Source organism: Schistocerca serialis, chromosome 1 (genome assembly GCF_023864345.2).
Source record: "Schistocerca serialis cubense isolate TAMUIC-IGC-003099 chromosome 1, iqSchSeri2.2, whole genome shotgun sequence".
Taxonomy (NCBI): domain Eukaryota; kingdom Metazoa; phylum Arthropoda; class Insecta; order Orthoptera; family Acrididae; genus Schistocerca; species Schistocerca serialis.
The window spans coordinates 1,269,974,388-1,269,997,027 of record NC_064638.1 but is presented as its reverse complement, the minus strand read 5'-3'; the positions used below and the strand labels follow the sequence as shown (position 1 = coordinate 1,269,997,027).

At 38.0% G+C, this 22,640-nt stretch overlaps 1 protein-coding gene across 1 annotated transcript in view; it reads right to left on the bottom strand.

Annotated features, from left to right (window-relative positions):
- The window catches only part of LOC126419448 (heparan-alpha-glucosaminide N-acetyltransferase), a 314,616-nt gene that overhangs the window by 57,598 nt on the left and 234,378 nt on the right, over positions 1-22,640 (bottom strand). Inside the window, exon 6 of the mRNA XM_050086639.1 lies at positions 21,895-22,096. Within this exon, the coding sequence (XP_049942596.1) occupies positions 21,895-22,096 (202 nt within the window). The remainder of the gene's footprint in view (positions 1-21,894; positions 22,097-22,640) is intronic.

The following is a 22,640-nucleotide window of genomic DNA, read 5'->3' as shown; positions in this document are numbered from 1 at the left end:
ACAAGACCAAAAAGGTTTTTGTAATATTCTTAACAAGCATTTTATCTCCCCAACTGGCTCCAAAATTCCAGGCACTGATCCTTTCAGCAATCCAATACACTGCTACAACAGATTAGGACTTTGAATTCCAGGAAGTGAAAGAATAAGGGACAAGCAAAATAATTCTACAGCTGAAAAACAAACACTCAGGGGCTTGGGATTGTCTTTCCAGTACAATAATTAAACAATGCTCAAAAGCTATGGTTAAACCAATTACATATCTCATCAACTGTACCACTGAACAAGATATTAAAGAGTGGCAATCTGGCAACACTGTAACCACATGGATGGTAACTACATCTGTCATCACAAATTAGTTGTGCTGTACAGTTGGTGTAGTGGGTAGAGTTTTGGATTAGCATACAGGAGGTTGATGGTTCGATCCTGTGTTGATGCATATGTTTTTTATTTGGTAAATGTAGTAAAGGTGGTATGGTATTTGGCATCTTAATCATCAGCAGCGATTGCAGTGGGTCCTCTAGAAAACATTTGCACTGAGATTAAATGTTGTGCAGCTAGGGCGTCCCATCGGTTAGACCGATCACCTGGTGCAACAAGTTTTTTTAGTTGACGCCACTGCGGCGACTTGCGTGTTGATGGGGATGATATGATGATGAAGATGACACAACACCCAGTCCCTGAGCAGAGAAAATCTCCAACCCAAGCGGGTATCAAACCCTGACATCTGTGCATGGCATTCTGCCACGGTGACCACTCAGCTATCGAGGCAGACAACATTGGCACTTATAAAACTTCAATTGTAGAAGTGGAAGATTGGTCAGCTTTGAAAGGAGACCTTTCCATGTCATGGGAGTAAATTTATTTGCACCACTTCATCTACTAGATGCAAAACCTGTTTTCTTTGTACCCTCCTCCAATGGTCCCATAGATTAGTACCAAGTATTACTCTTGCCTCGGTCAGGTCCATTACATTTCATTAGGGCCTTACGTTACCAGTAAGACTAGCAATGTGCTTTGTGAATAATGTCCAAACTCGGTTACTATTTGTATGTCTTATCACCATGGTACCACTAATTATGCCTTTCAACATTGAGTCTGATGCTGTTTGGTACATATCTCAATGCATTATTATCTTCTTTCCTTTCTCAGACATTATGTCTGGTTAAAAATGGAAAGTGACACAGTCCTTGATCAGGCATGACTTCCTTTTAACTGTACGGTATATGTTACATTGCATTTAGGAACTTTCGGGTAATTGAACATGTATCAATAATTACAGATTTCTGTAGTTATATATATACGTTTGGATGTAGCTGTCTTGCGTTGATATACTGGTGGATATTGTGTGGTATGACTCCTGTTGTTGATAGTACAATTGGTATGTCAACTTTATCCTGATGCCACATGTCCTTGACTTCCTCAGCCAGTTGGATGTATTTTTCAATTTTTTCTCCTGTTTTCTTTTGTATATTTGTTGTATTGGGTATGGATATTTCCATTAGTTGTGTTAATTTCTTCTTTTTATTGGTGAGTATGATGTCAGGTTTGTTATGTGGTGTTGTTTTATCTGTTATAATAATTCTGTTCCAGTATAATTTGTATTCACCATTCTCCAGTACATTTTGTGGTGCATACTTGTATGTGGGAACGTGTTGTTTTATTAGTTTATGTTGTATGGCAAGTTTTTGATGTATTATTTTTGCTACATTGTCATGTCTTCTAGTGTATTCTGTATTTGCTAGTATTGTACATCCACTTGTGATGTGATCTACTGTTTCTATTTGTTGTTTGCAAAGTCTGCATTTATCTGTTGTGGTATTGGGATCTTTAATAATATGCTTGCTGTAATATCTGGTGTTTATTGTTTGATCCTGTATTGCAATCATGAATCCTTCCGTCTCACTGTATATATTGCCTTTTCTTAGCCATGTGTTGGATGCGTCTTGATCGATGTGTGGCTGTGTTAGATGACATGGGTGCTTGACATATAGCGTTTTCTTTTTCCAATTTACTGTCTTTGTATCTGTTGATGTTACATGATCTAAAGGGTTGTAGAAGTGGTTATGAAATTGCAATGGTGTAGCCAATGTATTTATATGAGTGACTGCTTTGTGTATTTTGCTAGTTTCTGCTCGTTCTATAAATAATTTTCTTAAATTGTCTACCTGTCCATAATGTAGGTTTTTTATGTCGATAAATCCCCTTCCTCCTTCCTTTCTGCTTAATGTGAATCTTTCTGTTTCTGAATGTATGTGATGTATTCTATATTTGTGGCATTGTGATCGTGTAAGTGTATTGAGTGCTTCTAGGTCTGTGTTACTCCATTTCACTACTCCAAATGAGTAGGTGAACATTGGTATAGCATAAGTATTTATAGCTTTTGTCTTGTTTCTTGCTGTCAATTCTGTTTTCAGTATTTTTGTTATGTCTTTGTCTATATTTTTCTTTTAGTTCTTCTTTAATATTTGTATTATCTATTCCTATTTTTTGCCTGTATCCTAGATATTTATAGGCACCTGTTTTTTCCATCACTTCTATGCAGTCGCTGTGGTTATCCAATAAGCAATGTTCTTGTTTAGTGTGTTTTCCCTTGACTATGCTATTTTTCTTACATTTGTCTGTTCCAAAAGCCATAAATATATCATTGCTGAATACTTTTGTTATCTTTAGTAATCAGTTAAGTCGTTGATTTGATGCTGCCATTAGTTTTAGATCTTCCATGTATAGCAAATGAGTGATTTTGTGTTGGTATGTTCCAGTAATATTATATCCATAATTTGCATTATTTAGCATGTTGGATAGTGGGTTCAGAGCAAGGCAGAACCAGAAAGGACTTAATAAGTCTCCTTGGTATATTCCACACTTAATCTGTATTGGCTGTGATGTAATATTATTTGAATTTGTTTGGATATTAAGTGTGGTTTTCCAATTTTTCATTACTATGTTTAGGAATCGTATCAACTTAGGACCTACTTTGTATATTTCCAATATCTGTAGTAACCATGAGTGGGGTACACTATCAAAAGCTTTTTGGTAATCAATGTATGCGTAGTGTAGCGACCTTTGTTTAGTTTTAGCTTGATATGTCACCTCTGCATCTATTATCAGTTGCTCTTTACATCCTCGTGTTCCATTTCAGCAGCCTTTTTGTTCTTCATTTATAATTTTGTTCTGTGTTGTATGTGTCATTAATTTCTGTGTAATGACTGAAGTCAATATTTTGTATATTGTTGGTAGGCATATGTTATGGGGCAATATTTTGCTGGGATTGCTGTGTCTGCTTGATCTTTAGGTTTCAGATAAGTTATTCCTTGTGTAAGTGTATCAGGGACTGTGTATGGGTCTGCAATGTAACTGTTAAATAATTTAGTTAGGTGTGAATGTGTTGAGGTGAACTTCTTTAGACAGAAATTTGCTATTTTATCTTTTCCAGGGGCTTTCCAATTGTGTGTAGAATTAATTGCTTGGGTGACTTCATGTTGCAAAATTATCGCTTCAGGCATTTGTGGTATCATCTTGTATGTGTCTGTTTCTGCTTGTATTCACCATGCATGTCTGTTATGTAGTACCGGGTTTGACCATATGTTGCTCCAGAAGTGTTCCATGTCTGTTATGTTTGGTGGATTGTATTTTAATGTATGTGTTATCTACTGTCAGATAAAATTTCTTTTGGTTTGTGTTGAATGTTTGGTTTTGTTTCCTTCTATTTTCTCTTTTTTTGTATCTTCTAAGTCATTTGGCCAATGCTTGTAATTTCTGCTTCTTTTCATCTAATTGCTCCATCGCTTCTTGTTGTGAGATTTTACCTAACCTTTTTCATTTTTTGGTCTGATATTTCATTTCTTGTCAATTGTGTTAGCTGTCCGACGTCTTTTCTCAGTTTTCTATTCTGATCTGTAGCCTGTGTTGCCATGCTGGTTTTGTGGGTTTCTTCTGTGTGTTGGTTGGTTCTGATCTCTGCCTAGTGTGTATATTTAGTGTAGTGAGTGCTCCTATATAAACCAGTAGTTGTAACTCTTCCATAGTTGTATTTTCATTTATTTTGTTGTGTATGATTGTGTTGATAGTTGTTATTGTTGTTTCAACTTGTGGGTTATTAGGGGGTCTATGCAAGAATGACCTAATGTCTGTATTTGTGTCTTTGTATTCTATATATGTCAGCTGAAATTTGTCTTCTATATCTAACATGTGTGTCACTTCGTGTTCTATTTGTGCTTGTTCTGGTGGCTGTCTTAAGATTTCGTTTTCCTCTGATTGTTTAATTGATGCGTGTTGTTCTTTGTTTGTTTGCTCTGGGATGTTTGAGTCCATTACTGTATTCACTTCTTCTTCTGATTGCATATTATTTTGTTCCAGTATTTGTTGTACTTGTTGTTTGATGTTTTCTAATTCTGACTGGGGTGTCCTGTTATTTTTGATTATTACATGGATCTGATCAGCTAGTCGTTGTTCCGTTAAAAATTTTAATTCTGGGTATCTGGTAATAAATGTTGGGTATACTTGTGATCTGTATCCAGTTGTGTTGATTCCTAAGTTTGTTGCTTGGTAGTAACAGAACATGAGGTGTCGGTTAACTTTATCTGACCATCTCATCCTCTGTCTTTGTTTTCCTTCTAGAGTGGTTGCAGGAAGCATATCCTGCAAAACACCTCTATTTGGATTTAAATCATTTTCTGTGTGGCTAGCAGTGTCGTTACCATTGTGGACGGGCATAGGGTTCAAGCGTCGTCCCCGACCATGACATCACTTGTCTGAGGCTTCATTAGTTCTGTCCTGAACCAACTAATCACACTAAAAGGGGGGTTAGCCCTATTAGTGGTCTGTTCTTTTCGTTGCCTTTTGCGAGTGGCAGAACATACCAGAGGCCTATTCTTTTCCCGGGCCTCCACGCGGTGCATTATTATTATTATTATTATTATTATTATTATTATTTCTTTCTTTTCTCAGACGTTATGTCTGGTCAAAAATGGAAAGTGACACGGACCTTGATCAAGTGTGACTTCCTTTTAACTGTACGGTATATGTTATATTGCATTTAGGAACTTTCGAGTAATTGAACATGTATCAATAATTATGGATTTCTGTAGTTGTATATATAAGTTTGGATGTAACTGTATTGCGTTGATGTACTGGTGGATATTGTGTGGTATGACTCCTGTAGTTGATAGTATAATTGGTATAATGCCAACTTTATCCTGAAGCCACATGTCCTTGACTTCCTCAGCCAGTTGGATGTATTTTTCAATTTTTTCTCCTGTTTTCTTTTGTATATTTGTTGTATTGGGTATGGATATTTCCATTAGTTGTGTTAATTTCTTCTTTTTATTGGTGAGTATGATGTCAGGTTTGTTATGTGGTGTTGTTTTATCTGTTATAATAGTTCTGTTCCAGTATAATTTGTATTCATCATTCTCCAGTACATTTTGTGGTGCATACTTGTATGTGGAAACGTGTTGTTTTATAAGTTTATGTTGTAAGGCAAGCTGCTGATGTATTATTTTTGCTACATTGTCATGTCTTCTGGTGTATTCTGTATTTGCTAGTATTGTACATCCACTTGTGATGTGATCTACTGTTTCTATTTGTTGTTTGCAAAGTCTGCATTTATCTGTTGTGGTATTGGGATCTTTAATAATATGCTTGCTGTAATATCTGGTGTTTATTGTTTGATCCTGTATTATTATTATTATTATTATTGTTGTTGTTGTTATTATTATTCTATCGATGGGATTGTGGAAACATCACATCTATTACCATTAGGGAGACAGTGTAATCTGAAATAATAATAATAATTGAACATTTCATGATTCGTGATGTTGGGATGAATCAAGCAGAACAATATCTGTCAGAGGGGTAATGCGCATTAGGTGGACAATGCACAGGACTCATGGCATGTTTATACTGTATGTGCTGTCCACCAGACAGGGACTAGTTGCAAGCAGAGTAATGTGCCCTTGACAGACTCCAGTGTACAAGGGTATGCATATCAAATTTTCTCACTGTAAACCTCTAAACCAGTGTGACAGACTTATGGCATGCACAAACAATGAATATATGGATATGCTTCAGGTCCTTAGCGCATCTGATAACCAGGCTGGTGTTGCCACTCACGAATATGCTGCAAGATATCCTCATCAACGCCATCCAGATAAATATGTGTTTCGTCATCTGGAGCTGTGCCTTCAGGAGTCAGGTTCTCTCCTTCCATCATCATGTGACAGAGGTTATCCACAGATGTGACAGAGGTCATCCACAGACTTGCCATATTCCAGCTACTGAGGAAGCTATTCTGGAGGTCATACACCAAAAACCTCAGAGAAGTACACGTAGCGTAGCAAGGCAGCTGCATGTCTCGCAACGCACAGTCATTAACGTGCTGCATGAGCATGGGCTGCACCCCTATCATTACGCTTTCATGCTACACCTGCATCCTGCAGATCACCATCAGCGGATGCAATTCTGTGCATGGTTCCAACAACAGGAAACCAATGATGACTTCGTGAACACCGTAATATGGTCGGATGAAGCAGCATTCAGTCGTGAGGGTGTCTTTAATACGTACAGTGCCCACCATTGGTGTGAGGTTAACCCGCACAGCACCTGCAACCATGGATATCAAGTTTGCTTTGGTATCAACATCTGGGCCGGAATATTGGACAACAGCTGTTTGGGCCCCTAAAATGTTGCCTGACTGGTTGACTGCATGAAGGTATCATGCATTCCTCTCAAAGTATCTGCGTGATGCACTGGAAGATGTTCCACTACATCTTCAGCAGAGGATATGCTTCCAACATTATGGTGCACCTCCACACTCTGGAATTAATGTTTGACAGCTTTTGGAAAGAACATGTGCAGGGAAATTGCTCAGACATGTAGGTCTAGTTGTATGGCCATCGCACTGACCTGACCTAAAACACCTGGCATTCTTTCTGTAGGGGCACCTGAAGGAGCACATGTATACTCTACTGCACTGACAAACGTGGAAGAATTATTGGTGGTGTGTGTTCATGCTGCTCTTGTGACTGGACACACCTTTGCTGCGAAGGATTCAGAGCTGTATGACCTGGTGGATTGCACAATGTTTGGACATGCAGGGAGGTTGCTTTGAGCATCTGTTGTTCTGAGGGAAATGTATTTTGTTGTGAAGGTCATGCAGTCATTAATATGGACATTGCAATTGCACTGGTTGCTAGTCTGCGACATCTGAGCACTCATATTACATATAGTATAAATGACAAGTAGATGTTGTGTTATTGTACTGTGCTATAATCTTTAGCATCTCGAAATTGAGATTGTTTTTGTTGTTATTCTGTCCTATGACAGGTCATTTGTTTCAACTGTGTATTTTTTTATTTATCTAACTACGTATTTGGTATGTTAAGCATTGCAAAATGTTGTAAATTTAGGATACATGTGACCTAAGAAACGGTGTATATTACAGTATGAAACGTCAGAATGAAATTAGCAAATGAAGAAATGCGTCCTAACCCAGGATCGAACCCTCGACCCAGAACTATATCCACTGCACCAAATGTACAGCACAACATGTATGAGCTGACAGATGTAGTTACCATACATGTGGTACAGTGTTGCCACATTACCACTCTTTAACGTCCTTTTTCTTCCGTATGTACTCGCCAGATGAAATTTTGGGATAGACATTTTTTTATCGCTGGCATGTGAGAAGTCACGCTGCGAAGCCTGAGGGCATAAATATGTATATGGTTCATCTATAGGTTTTGATGAGTGAGTAGGTGAGTATCAAAGTATGTAATGTATTTAGGCATATTTTTTGACTGCGTTGACTTAGAAACTTAATTCTTTTACACCACCTACGTACCATAGGCCTTAGTATTTGACATAAATTTCAACTTGATACTTCCATTCCTCAGGAAAAGGGGTCTTAAGAGACAAACAGAGAGATGGACAACAAATGGCAAAAAATGCTTTGTACGAGGTATAATTACAAATTAAATCATGGAAAATCCAGGGTCGAATAATGCAGTGTAGTCTCAGCATTTCTTCACAGTAACTACTCCTTTCTTTACTCCACTTTAGTTTTCTACATCTTTCATTTTCTCACCTGTCTATTTTTCACCCTCTACCTACCATCTCTGTTACACAGTTTGCACTTTGCTTTTCACTCTTATTAACTTGTGCATGATGTTTTAGCAGTAATCTCTGTCTTGTATATTACCTTGTTTCCCACCTTTAACCACTCAGGTTTTCAAGATTCTTCTGGTGCAGTCCCCAACAATCGGCCTTCCTGTCTCATCCTGTTCGGTAAGTCGCCCCTGACCCATGGTTCTGGATGACTTTTCCAAAATTCACCCCTCTTCCTAAGCCTCTCCAATCCCTTTCCTTCACCCCTCTATCTTCCCCTTCAACCCTTCTGCTGGAAGAAGGAGCCACTGGGCTCCAAAAGCTTGTGTAAGAATAACGTTCTTTTATATGTGTGTTCTCCTGCCACCGCTTGATGAATAGATTTTTTTATCTATCCAAATACATTAAATTGTCAAAAATTGACTATTTTTTCATTTACATAATATTGTGAAGAGGATAGATTACTACTTACTGTGGCAGCCAGATACTATGGTGTTGTGTGTGGGAGTTGTATTTGCATTTGTGTGTGTGTGTGTGTGTGTGTGTGTGTGTGTGTGTGTGTGTGTGTATGTATGTTATCTAATTCTAGTGAAGGTCTTTTTGGCCAAAAGCTTACTTGTTTGACACTTTTTTGGTTGTGCCTATCTGTGACTCTGCACCTCTACTATATGGTTTAGTAGTAATCTATACTTTTCATAGTTACAAATTAACAATTTTTTGATTTTTTTCCTTTACTTGTATTGTGAGAGTTTACTTCTAGTCAAATTTCATTATTCTCGGTCAACAGGAAGTACCCGATTGGTTTTGATGAGCGAGTTTGGGAATATCAAAATATGACAGAAATGACTATCTTTTGACTGCAACAACTTAGAAGCTTAAATTTTTTTACACTACCAAGTGGCGTTAGACCTTGGTATTTGACATAAATTTCAAATTGATACCTATACTGATTCTCAAGAAAAGTGGGCCTTAATAGAGGGACAGGCTGACAACAAAGTTATCCTATATGGTTTCTGTTTTTATCAACTGAGGTACGGAAGGCTACAAAGCATCAAAGGGCAAAGTATCAAACTATATACCACTATCACTGATTCCCATATTTAGTAAGGCTTTTGAATAGGTGAAGCTGACACACCTTAGTGCCTTTTTCACACAAAAAAGACAACTCCTCACAGAAACCCAACAAGGACTTCAAAAAGACCACTATACCACAATAGCTATCACAAAATTTTTACATAAAGTTCAAAGTTGTCTAGATGAAGGAAAGACTACTGTAGGCATATCTCTAGACCCCACAAAGGCTACTGATCTGTTCGACCATGCACTTCTCTTGCAGAAGCTGGGGCCGTGCAGTATCACACACATACATATGTTGAACTCCTGCCTACATACCTAAAGAGATGACTTAGAAACTTAATTCTTTTACACCACCTATGTACCATAGGCCTTAGTATTTGACATAAATTGTTCGTACATGTAAAACCCCCCCCCATGAACCATGGACCTTGCCGTTGGTGGGGAGGCTTGCGTGCCTCAGCGATACAGATAGCCGTACCGTAGGTGCAACCACAACGGAGGGGTATCTGTTGAGAGGCCAGACAAACGTGTGGTTCCTGAAGAGGGGCAGCAGCCTTTTCAGTAGTTGCAAGGGCAACAGTCTGGATGATTGACTGATCTGGCCTTGTAACAATAACCAAAACGGCCTTGCTGTGCTGGTACTGCGAACGGCTGAAAGCAAGGGGAAACTACAGCCGTAATTTTTCCCGAGGGCATGCAGCTTTACTGTATGATTACATGATGATGGCGTCCTCTTGGGTAAAATATTCCGGAGGTAAAATAGTCCCCCATTCGGATCTCCGGGCGGGGACTACTCAAGAGGATGTCGTTATCAGGAGAAAGAAAACTGGTGTTCTACGGATCGGAGCGTGGAATGTCAGATCCCTTAATCGGGCAGGTAGGTTAGAAAATTTAAAAAGGGAAATGGATAGGTTGAAGTTAGATATAGTGGGAATTAGTGAAGTTCGGTGGCAGGAGGAACAAGACTTCTGGTCAGGTGACTACAGGGTTATAAACACAAAATCAAATAGGGGTAATGCAGGAGTAGGTTTAATAATGAATAGGAAAATAGGAATGCGGGTAAGCTACTACAAACAGCATAGTGAACGCATTATTGTGGCCAAGATAGATACGAAGCCCACACCTACTACAGTAGTACAAGTTTATATGCCAACTAGCTCTGCAGATGACGAAGAAATTGAAGAAATGTATGATGAAATAAAAGAAATTATTCAGATTGTGAAGGGAGACGAAAATTTAATAGTCATGGGTGACTGGAATTCGAGTGTAGGAAAAGGGAGAGAAGGAAACATAGTAGGTGAATATGGATTGGGGGACAGAAATGAAAGAGGAAGCCGCCTGGTAGAATTTTGCACAGAGCACAATATAATCATAACTAACACTTGGTTTAAGAATCATGAAAGAAGGTTGTATACATGGAAGAACCCTGGAGATACTAAAAGGTATCAGATAGATTATATAATGGTAAGACAGAGATTTAGGAACCAGGTTTTAAATTGTAAGACATTTCCAGGGGCAGATGTGGACTCTGACCACAATCTATTGGTTATGACCTGTAGATTAAAACTGAAGAAACTGCAAAAAGGTGGGAATTTAAGGAGATGGGACCTGGATAAACTAAAAGAACCAGAGGTTGTACAGAGATTCAGGGAGAGCATAAGGGAGCAATTGACAGGAATGGGGGAAATAAATACAGTAGAAGAAGAATGGGTAGCTTTGAGGGATGAAGTAGTGAAGGCAGCAGAGGATCAAGTAGGTAAAAAGACGAGGGCTAGTAGAAATCCTTGGGTAACAGAAGAAATATTGAATTTAATTGATGAAAGGAGAAAATATAAAAATGCAGTAAGTGAAACAGGCAAAAAGGAATACAAACGTCTCAAAAATGAGATCGACAGGAAGTGCAAAATGGCTAAGCAGGGATGGCTAGAGGACAAATGTAAGGATGTAGAGGCCTATCTCACTAGGGGTAAGATAGATACTGCCTACAGGAAAATTAAAGAGACCTTTGGAGATAAGAGAACGACTTGTATGAATATCAAGAGCTCAGATGGAAACCCAGTGCTAAGCAAAGAAGGGAAAGCAGAAAGGTGGAAGGAGTATATAGAGGGTCTATACAAGGGCGATGTACTTGAGGGCAATATTATGGAAATGGAAGAGGATGTAGATGAAGATGAAATGGGAGATACGATACTGCGTGAAGAGTTTGACAGAGCACTGAAAGACCTGAGTCGAAACAAGGCCCCCGGAATAGACAATATTCCATTGGAACTACTGACGGCCGTGGGAGAGCCAGTCCTGACAAAACTCTACCATCTGGTGAGCAAGATGTATGAAACAGGCGAAATACCCTCAGACTTCAAGAAGAATATAATAATTCCAATCCCAAAGAAAGCAGGTGTTGACAGATGTGAAAATTACCGAACTATCAGCTTAATAAGTCACAGCTGCAAAATACTAACACGAATTCTTTACAGACGAATGGAAAAACTAGTAGAAGCCAACCTCGGGGAAGATCAGTTTGGATTCCGTAGAAACACTGGAACACGTGAGGCAATACTGACCTTACGACTTATCTTAGAAGAAAGATTAAGGAAAGGCAAACCTACGTTTCTAGCATTTGTAGACTTAGAGAAAGCTTTTGACAATGTTGAATGGAATACTCTCTTTCAAATTCTAAAGGTGGCAGGGGTAAAATACAGGGAGCGAAAGGCTATTTACAATTTGTACAGAAACCAGATGGCAGTTATAAGAGTCGAGGGACATGAAAGGGAAGCAGTGGTTGGGAAGGGAGTAAGACAGGGTTGTAGCCTCTCCCCGATGTTGTTCAATCTGTATATTGAGCAAGCAGTAAAGGAAACAAAAGAAAAATTCGGAGTAGGTATTAAAATTCATGGAGAAGAAATAAAAACTTTGAGGTTCGCCGATGACATTGTAATTCTGTCAGAGACAGCAAAGGACTTGGAAGAGCAGTTGAATGGAATGGACAGTGTCTTGAAAGGAGGATATAAGATGAACATCAACAAAAGCAAAACAAGGATAATGGAATGTAGTCTAATTAAGTCGGGTGATGCTGAGGGAATTAGATTAGGAAATGAGGCACTTAAAGTAGTAAAGGAGTTTTGCTATTTGGGGAGCAAAATAACTGATGATGGTCGAAGTAGAGAGGATATAAAATGTAGACTGGCAATGGCAAGGAAAGCGTTTCTGAAGAAGAGAAATTTGTTAACATCCAGTATTGATTTAAGTGTCAGGAAGTCATTTCTGAAAGTATTCGTATGGAGTGTAGCCATGTATGGAAGTGAAACATGGACGATAAATAGTTTAGACAAGAAGAGAATAGAAGCTTTCGAAATGTGGTGCTACAGAAGAATGCTGAAGATTAGATGGGTAGATCATGTAACTAATGAGGAAGTATTGAATAGGATTGGGGAGAAGAGAAGTTTGTGGCACAACTTGACCAGAAGAAGGGATCGGTTGGTAGGGCATGTTCTGAGGCATCAAGGGATCACCAATTTAGTATTGGAGGGCAGCGTGGAGGGTAAAAATCGTAGAGGGAGACCACGAGATGAATACACTAAGCAGATTCAGAAGGATGTAGGTTGCAGTAGGTACTGGGAGATGAAAAAGCTTGCACAGGATAGAGTAGCATGGAGAGCTGCATCAAACCAGTCTCAGGACTGAAGACCACAACAACAACAACATGTAAAACATTAAAAGATCATAGACTTTGTCATAAAAGACATCAGAGGATACTGCAAGAACATTGGATTTTCGTGAACCATACTAAAATGGCACATTTAAAGGGCATACTTAAAGAGCACATTCTTATGTCCAGATTACCAATGAAGTAGGCCTCAACCTGATATTAAGCTTTTTAGTGTGGGTTTCGGGATATAAATTTTCTTGGAGTACCAGTACTGTATTAACTCATTTTTGATTCTTTATTATGGCATAATGCCACATGTACTTGAAGATGAAAACGTGCACTTGAAAAGCAGCGAGCAGTTGAAATTAGCAAATAGTGTGGAGCTAAACACTTCGTTTCAAACACATTGACTGCCTCACTGTAAAAGATTAATAAAAATCAAATTTCTTTAGCAAACTGACAAAAATAACTTCATTGTTCTACAAGGCGATTAATGCATGGCTGTCAGAAAAGTGGGAATAAAATGAAATCTGAAACTAACAATGTATATTAGCCTTCTGTAATTAATTCACTTGATAGCTCCCGGCCACAGAAATCCATTTTATTTTCATTTGGCGTGAGAGCAGTAAACGAACAGGAAACACCATAATCACTAAATGTTAGCCGGCTGGAGTGGCCGAGCGGTTCTACGTGCACAGTCTGGAAACACACGACCGCTACGGTCACAGGTTCGAATCCTGCCTTGGGCATGGATGTGTGTGATGTCCGTAGATTAGTTAAGTTTAAGTAGTTCTAAGTTCTAGGGGACTGATGATCTCAGAATTTAAGTCCCCTAGTGCTCAGAGCCATTTTGAACTAAATGTAAACACGGGTCACATGGAGACTACACACTTCCCCACTGTAACCTAGACTGCTCTGAGCATCAGCCCCGGATCTACGACATTTCTGAACTGGAGGTGTTTGATACATAAAACATATATGTTCGAGGAAATGTAAGACATGTTATTTGGTCTTAAGTGTGCCAGAGTGTGGTGCCACCCCTCTTCACGCGGCATTCTTCTATCGCATGTCACTGTATTTCACTCCATGGAATTGAAACGTGTATATTTTGTACTGGATGCCACCAAACTATATTCAGGACAGCAGAAATTAAAATGTCCTGTGGTGTATCTCCTGCTCCCTTGTAATCGGGAGAACAAGAACTCTTCAGAAAATTTGCACTCTTGATTGCCTGTTAGCTAATAACTTTCTGTTTTGGGTGACATAAAATTAAATATAGGATACATAAAACCAGTAAAGACAAGAGACAAACAATACAGTACACATTTCTTCAATCCTTAGCTCCTAGCATTGTTTTTGCTCTAACCTTGCTACAGCTTTACATGGCGTGCTTTCCTTTCTGCGAAAGAATCTATTACCTCATCAAAGTTCGTCAAACGTTTTGCTACATGAAAAATCAAAATATTGTTGTCTAATACTGCGTAAGCTGTTAATACAAACAGTACTCAAGACTGGTGTGGGTTCTCAATTTGATTGCATCTATTTTGTCAATGTCTGCTAGATAAAACAAAATAGGCCTTTCTAACACTGCAGAAGTTGTAGCACACACCAAATAAATGAGACTGTTTTGGCACAAATGGTCATTTTTATAACATGACAGAATATAATTCACAAAGACCAACATAAAATGCCTATTATGCCTACTACAAGCAAAAACCTTTATGTTAAAAAACAGCTTCACATTTCATTCATACACTCCAGTTTCTCGAGCATGAGATGGAAAAGTACGATATTATTATATGAATTTAGAATCGTCATATTCTTCCCTAATTTGTGTGAAGTCCTCATTTCTTCTCCTTCCTCATTCCAACGAACAATCTTGTCATGACTAATTCTGAAACTATTCCTGCCTTTGTCAAAACTTACTCGCCGGTTAACTTCACTAACCCTGCCAGAATCACCGGTTTAGTTATCCCTTATTATTCTCCGGTTAGGCATTGCTATGTTCATACAAACCATTTTCCATGCTACTTGCAGAATAGAACCTACGCGGCTGCTAGACGGACACTGTACAACTGGCCCTTACTAGTGTAGCAACCTGGCTGAAAAATTTCTGACAAAATTTCATTTTCCTGGATACACCGAGAAGATAATACAAAATCTTTCTTACCTGTTATATCTGTTAGTTTTTTATTTCCACTCTGGATGTCTGAATCTATGGATTTTCCTAGTAATTATAACAACACTGATCATTCGCAAACCCAATCAACAACATAAACAGACAGCAATTTGCGTTCACTTGTTCGGCTCTACTCCTCTCAGCTTTTATAGCCCAGTCCCCTTTTGCCTGCAGGAAAGTTTATTTCTAGATGCAATGAGGATTCCCCTACCACAGACATCACGAACACTACGCACGCATTCAAAAATCAACTTATTTATTTAACTATGGCACCAAACTGCTGATGTCATTGGTCCCTAGGCTTACATACTACTTAATCTAACTTAAACCAACTTAACGCTAAGGACAGCAAACACACCCATGCCCATGGGAGGATTCGAACATCTGACGGGGGGAGCCACACGAACCGTGACAAGTCGCCTCAGACCGCACAGCTACCCCGCGCAGCTTATGATTCATCCAGAAATCAGCTTACAGAGTGTGTTCAAAAGCCAACAGGGACGCACATCAAAATCATATGAGTAATCGATAGACCAACGTGAGCTGGATGCTAGGCACCTTGTGAAACAAGGTTTTTTCTCCTCAAGAATATGAATTTACCCCCCCCCCCTTCCCTCCCTCATAGATACGGGACTGCTGCGCATGCGTGAATCTGGTAGCTTGGGCGTGGCAGGAAAATTTTTCCCAGATGCATCTAGCTGCTTGCTGCGACTGTTTACACAGCCAACAGCCCCATTTCTGTAGCCAGAAACGTGAGAAGGTACTACTCATACACCATTCAACTGCGCATGCACATGAGCCCGCTCATAACTGCTAAAACAAATCTAAATAGTTGTGACGTCACACTCATCAGAGGCAATTTGCTGTTATAAAGCATTGCATAGTCTCCCTTAAGCTTTTGACACATTTTGCTGTTGGCAAACACTTGTGTGAGCACCGTGTTTTTTTTGTTGTATATGGCACATTTCCTTTGCGATTTATGTTTTATTTTCGTTTTTTTTTTCTCGTTAACATTTTATTGTTGCAGTATTATTCTGCAGTAGCAGGATACAGTAATATCCTTTGTTAGATTATCGATTCATACCAGTCAAAATTACAAAAATTTAACTGAAAACTAAAACAACGAAAAATTCCCGAAATTCTAAAAAATTCCCGGCTTTTTCCTAGTTTTCTCCCGGATGCAAAAATTTCCGGGTTTTTTCCAGTTCTCCCGGGTCATATACACCCTGTGTTTACTTTGTATGCAGGAAAACAAGCAATGCACTGTGCTTGCTTAGCCAACCATACAAAATCGTATGTAATAAAATGCTGAAAACAATTTTCCCATTTACAAGTTATGGGATGGAGCTCTGGTGGAGGATGGGGCAAGGTGCCAGTGATGGCCACTTGAACAGAATACAAAAGGTGTCAGGCTGATACATTGTCTAGGATACAGGGAGATTTGTTGTGATGCTTTTATCAAAAATACATATCTCAATTTTCTGCAAGCCATCAGGGTGACACAACCAAATGTTATGATTTACATAAACAATACAAGATATAAGCACAGTTTTTACAAAGAATCAAACTAAAAGTAACAGTGCCTCAGTGTGACAGCAATAAATTACCAGAATCCATAAGAGCACATACTGGGGAGCCATTTACAATGAAATTAAAATCTTTTCTTATAAATTAATGTCAGTATTCACTGGAAGGATGTATTAACCTTCATAGATAAATGTGTAATGTATTAACCCTTAGTGTACAAACATATGTGCTATATTTTTGTAAACAATGACATTTGCAACAGTCATCATGTGATGACTACATACAAAAAGAAATGTAAATAAGAAACAAAATATGAAGTAATCCCTTGTTCTGAAGTTTTTTGTTGTTTTGTGTGGAAATTAGACATTTATTCTACCTATAGTAAAGTATAGTTCCTCCTTGTAACTACATTTTTCATTACAGATGTTCAAAGATATTACTCATGAGCAATGTGCATGCATTTTTTGTCTAAGATAAGTCATTCATTGTTTTTATATCCATTTATAAATCATCAAGTTACTGCATGCTGTAAGTTGTCACACACAATCTGTTTTCCCTAGTATTTAAAGTTTAATTTAATTGATGAAAGTAATGAAATTTAATAATGATACAGGGCAGTTCATAAAAGATTTTAAAAATCAAATAAAGGTAAAAATAATTGTATATGACACAAGCATTTAACATAATGTTTTTAATGATCAACAGATGCTTCATGTAAAGAAATTTTTAGAACAGTGCAATGTTTATTACATAGTTTGAAGACCACGGATAGTGCACACCTTAAATGGAAATAATATCTGAAATTTTACAACTGTTACTAATTTCAAAGATTACCAGTCTAGTATCTATCTGTTAGCACCAAACAATTCTTTTTTTCTATTTTTGTATGATTTTCTTCCATTTGGCAGATCCTTTGCTTCATGTGTGTTTTAAAACACAAAATACTTATACTGTATTTTATGAAATGTTTTTCCTAATGTATATCATAGTTGTAAAACAATTTCAACATCTAAATTACTTCTGTTAATTGTGGGACAAAATAAGTTTGTATGTTAAGAGAGTACACTGATAATGATTACAAACAGGTTGTCACCATTTTCATGTACACTATTTCCTAGCTTTCTGGATTAATAGTTCCTCAGGGAGGAGAGAGGGATGGTTTGAGAAAGGTTAAAACGAAACTGAAATTGATAGCAGTGAGATTTTGGGGGAAAATTTAAATGTATTTTGAAAGGATTGGCAAATGGGAAATGGAGGTGGTGAATTTTTCAAAGCAGACAAGAAACTCAGATCCACCGATATAGAAATTGAAGCTGCATGTGAGATTGTTTGGGCAAGATTCAGCATCAGGGGTGGGCATAAAATGATAACTGTATCCTTCTATCACCCTCCAGACTCATCTCCTGATGTAACGAAAAACTTTAGAGAAAATCTCAGTTTACCTGTATGTAAGTTCCCCAACCACACTGGAATCATCAGTGGAGACTTTAATCATCCAATAGTAAATTGAGAAAATTACAGTTTTGTTAGTGGTGGTTGTGATAAGGCACCCTGTGAAACTCCGCTAGAACCGAGCGACCACTATGGTCGCAGGTTTGAAGGATGTGTGTGATGTCCTTAGGTTAGTTAGGTTTAATTAGTTCTAAGTTCTAGGCGACTGATGACCTGAGAAGTTAAGTCGCATAGTGCTCAGAGCCAAACTCCGCTAAATGCCTTTTCTGATAACTACCTAGAACAGATAGTTACGAACCCCATTCATGATGGAAATATATTGAATCTAATGGCAACAAATAGACCTGATGTCTTTGAGCATGTCCACATGGAAACCAGTGTCAATGACCATGATGTGGTTGTGGCAACAATGATTACCAAAGTACAAAGGACAACTAAACCAAGTAGAAAGAGATATATATTCAGTAAACTACATAAAAAAATCAGTAGTGCCATATCTCAATGAGGAACTTGAAACTTTCAGCACAGGAAAGGAGCATGTAGAGGACCTCTGGCTCAAGTTTAAAGGAATAATTGACCATGCACTGGACAGATATGTACTCAATAGAACAGCTCATAAATGGAGGAAACCTCCATGGTGTACAGTCGCTGTAAAGAAACTTCTAAAGAAGCAAAAATTACTGCATAATAGATGTGAAACAAAGTGTAGGGCTATAGATAGAGAGATGCTGAATGAAGCACCTTTGGCTGTCAAGAGAGCAATGCATGAAGCCTTCAATGACTACAGTAGTTGAATATTGTCAAATGACAGTTCACAAAATCCAAAGAAATGCTGATTGTATGTAAACGCTGTTAGTGGCAGCAAAGTTAGCATCCAGATCCTAATGAATAAGACAGGTACTGAAATTGTGGGTACCAAAGTAAAAGCTGAAATGCTGAACTCCACTTTCAAATGTTCCTTTACAAAGGAAAACCCAGGAGAATTTCTCCAATACAATACTCATACCACTGAAAAGATTATGGAATAAGTAATAGTGTCAGTGGTGTTGAGAAACACCTGAAATCGTCAAAACGGAACAAAGCTCTAGGCCCTCACAGAATCCCTGTCAGATTCTATACTGAATTTGCACCTGAGTTAGCCCCTCTTCTAACTATAATCTATTGTAGATCCCTTGAACTGAAAACTGTACCCAGTTCTTAGAAGAAGGCTCAGGTCACACCCTTCTACAAGCAGAGTAGCATAAGTGATCCACAAAATTACCATCCAATATCCTTGACATCGATTTGTTGCACACTCTGAACATTTTCTGAGTTCAAACATAATGAGGTATCTCGAACAGAATGACTTCATCAATGCCAACCAGCATGAATGTCAAAAAAATCGGTCATGTGAAACCCAACTCACACTTTTCTCACATGACATACTGAAAGCTTTGGATCAAGGCATCCAGTTAGATGGAATGATTTTTCTGAAAAGCATTTAACTCAGTGCTGCACCTATGCTTATTATCAAAAGTTTGATAATATGGGGTACCAAATGAAATTTATCACTGTATGGAGGACTTTTTGGTAGGGAGGACACAGCATGTTATCTTGGATGGAGAGTCATTGTCAGATGTTAAAGTAACTTCAAGTGTGCCCCAGGGAAGTGTGTTCAGTCCCTTGTTGCTCATGTTGTATATTAATGACCTTGCAGACAAATATTAATAGTAAAATCTGGTTTTTGCAGATGATGCAATTATCTATAATGAGGTACTATGAGAGAGTATCTGCATAAATATTCAGTCAGATCTCATTAAGATTTCAACATGGTGCAAAGATTGACTCTAAATGTTGAGAAATGTAAAATTTTGTACATCACAAAACTAAAAATACATAGTGTCCTATGACTATAATATTAAAGACTCAAAGTTGGAATCTGCCAACTCATACATATACCTGTGTGTAATACTTTGTAGGGTTATGAAATGGAATGATCACAAATGCTTAGTCATGAGTAAAGCAGGTGGTACACTTTGGTTTATTGGTAGAATACTGGGGAACCGCAATCAGTCTACAAAAGCAATTGCTTACAAAGCAGTTGTGTGACCAGTTTTAGAATGTTGCTCACATGTGTGGGATCTGTACCAGATAGGTATAACAGGGGATATTGAACATATACAGAGAAGGGCAGCATAAATGGTCATAGGTTTGTTTAATCCAGGGAAGAGTGTCACAGAGATAGTGAAGGAACTAAACTGGCAGACTCTTGTAGACAGACATAAACTATCCTGGGAAAGTCTGTCAACAAAATTTCAAGAACTGGCTTTAAATGATTACTCTAGGTAGTGTGAGGGTAAGATTGGAATAATTACTGCATGCACCGAGGCATTCAAACAATCATTCTTCCTGTGCTCCATATGTGAAAGGAACAGAAAGAAACCATAATAACTGGTACAATGGGACATACCCTCTGCCATGCACCTCACAGTGGGTTGCAGAGTATAGATGTAGATGTAGAAGTGCAAGTCACTCAGACCCCAGGTTGGGAAGGACCTACCTGTAGTGAGGATGTGGGTAGACACGATGAAGAAGGAGGCGGCAGACATTCTAAATATAGTACATATCTGATACCACTAGAGTCTTCACATTGAATGATGCTTTCTTCACTTGTATCAATATATTGTTGGTATTTTTCTTGCTTTGGCCTTCTTTTGTGATTCTTACTGCCTAGATACAGGAATTCATTCGATTTTTCAACCATCGAGTCACTTTCAAGATTTATATTTCACTTTCCTTCTTTCTGCTATAAAACATTGCCTTCATTCTAACTTTGCTTATCCTTAATCTACATAGCGTACTGCCAGTGTATACTATCTTTTCCATTCAGTGTTTCTTTCATGCCTTCCTTTTTTTGGGCCAGAAGGATTATGTCATTGGTACCCATTCCCATGGAACATTTATTCTTGACCCAAAGTTTTCCTTTACTTCTTTTGTTTCTCCTTTGACATATAAGTTGAAAAACAGCATCAATAAGCTGCAATGTTTTCACACGTGGTGTTGCCTAACATGAGTTTGCCTTTCTTGATCTTCCATTTTTATTAGTTACACTTGGTTTTTGTAGATGCTTTAGATTCCTTATCTCTGTTTCTGTACTTTAATCTGACTCATCTCAGTGTAGCAAGCATCTTATTCCACATTTTGTGATTAAAGTCTTTTGCAAGGTCCAAAAACTAGAAGAATGTCAATTTTTTTCAAATTCTTATCTTTATTACCAAGTGTAAAGTCAGAGTTCTTCTCATGTACCCTGTCCTTTTCTGAAACTAAACCGATCTTCATTCATTCTTTTAGTTTTTCTGTCTGATTTTCTGCTTATATTACTTTGACAGCTCAGCAGCTATATACAGTGATCATATACGTGTGTGTGTGTGTGTGTGTGTGTGTGTGTGTGTGTGTGTGTGTGTGTGTGTGTGTGTATGTGTGTGTGTGTGTGTGTTTTGTCCTTTTGGCCTTTTGGGGGGTTTAGGAGTCTTTTTGTTGAACCTGTCTGTGACCCAGCATCTTCACTATATCATGCTTTTCATAATATTGTCATTATTCCACCCTGGATTTTGAATTGTTTGTCTATATTACTATGTGGGTCTTTTAAAAGCATGATATGACAAAGATTATCTGATAGTCACACATTTAAATATCTGTGTGGGTCTCTGTCATGTGACAATAACACTTCTCGGGAAATTTGATAGTAATTCACCCAATTTCATGGAGTTTACTATTAATGCCCATGAGAAATTTTTCAGACTGTATGAAATCTTGCATTGTTGCTACCACATGAATCATATAACTTTAATACAATTGTAACATAAGAAAAGGTCATGTACTTCTTAAGACCTAAAAAACTTTACAGGTTTGTAGTAAGGATTATACATACCCCCTAAAAGTGTCAAGTGATTTAAGCCTTTGTTTTGCTTGCTGTTGTTGGTTTTGGTCCTTCTCGGCACGTGGTAAGGAATCCATTTGTTGAGTAGTTGGTGTGATAATTCTATTTTTCTTAAACCAACGATTTGTAATAAATGGAATTCCAGCTGATACTATCCACAGCACCAGTAGGCCAAGTATGCATATAACAAGAGCTGTTAACAACAATTAATGAAATTAATTATTGTCTCCATATGCATTTAATCAAAATTATTATTCTACTACAGTAACACTAAGTACATGCAGAAAATATGTTTTGCTGGGGCCACAAACAAGAAGAAAATATTTTTGTCTAGAAACATTTTTTGAAGCAGATTATAACAAATATTATTACAGGGGCCTCTGATCAACAATAGATTATGACTATCCTGACTGACAAAATTTGTGATTCCCTTCTTTTCCTCAGCTACATTTTTTTCTAAAATTGATGTTCAGAAAGAGTGCCTATGAGATCAATACACTGTACGGGAACATTTATTTAAATTTCATTCTTTTCCGTGTTTTCTGCAGTATTTTTGAACTCCATATCTATCTCTCCATTTAACCCTGTAGCGGGCAGGCCTGTGTACAAAGTGCGCCAATCACAAATAACATTGTTTGTTCCATTCCACTATTGTTTTACAATTTTGTGCCAGTACCTTTATTATTGCTACAGTGAACACAGTAATAAGTGGTGTTTTCATACATCCAAATGAGTAG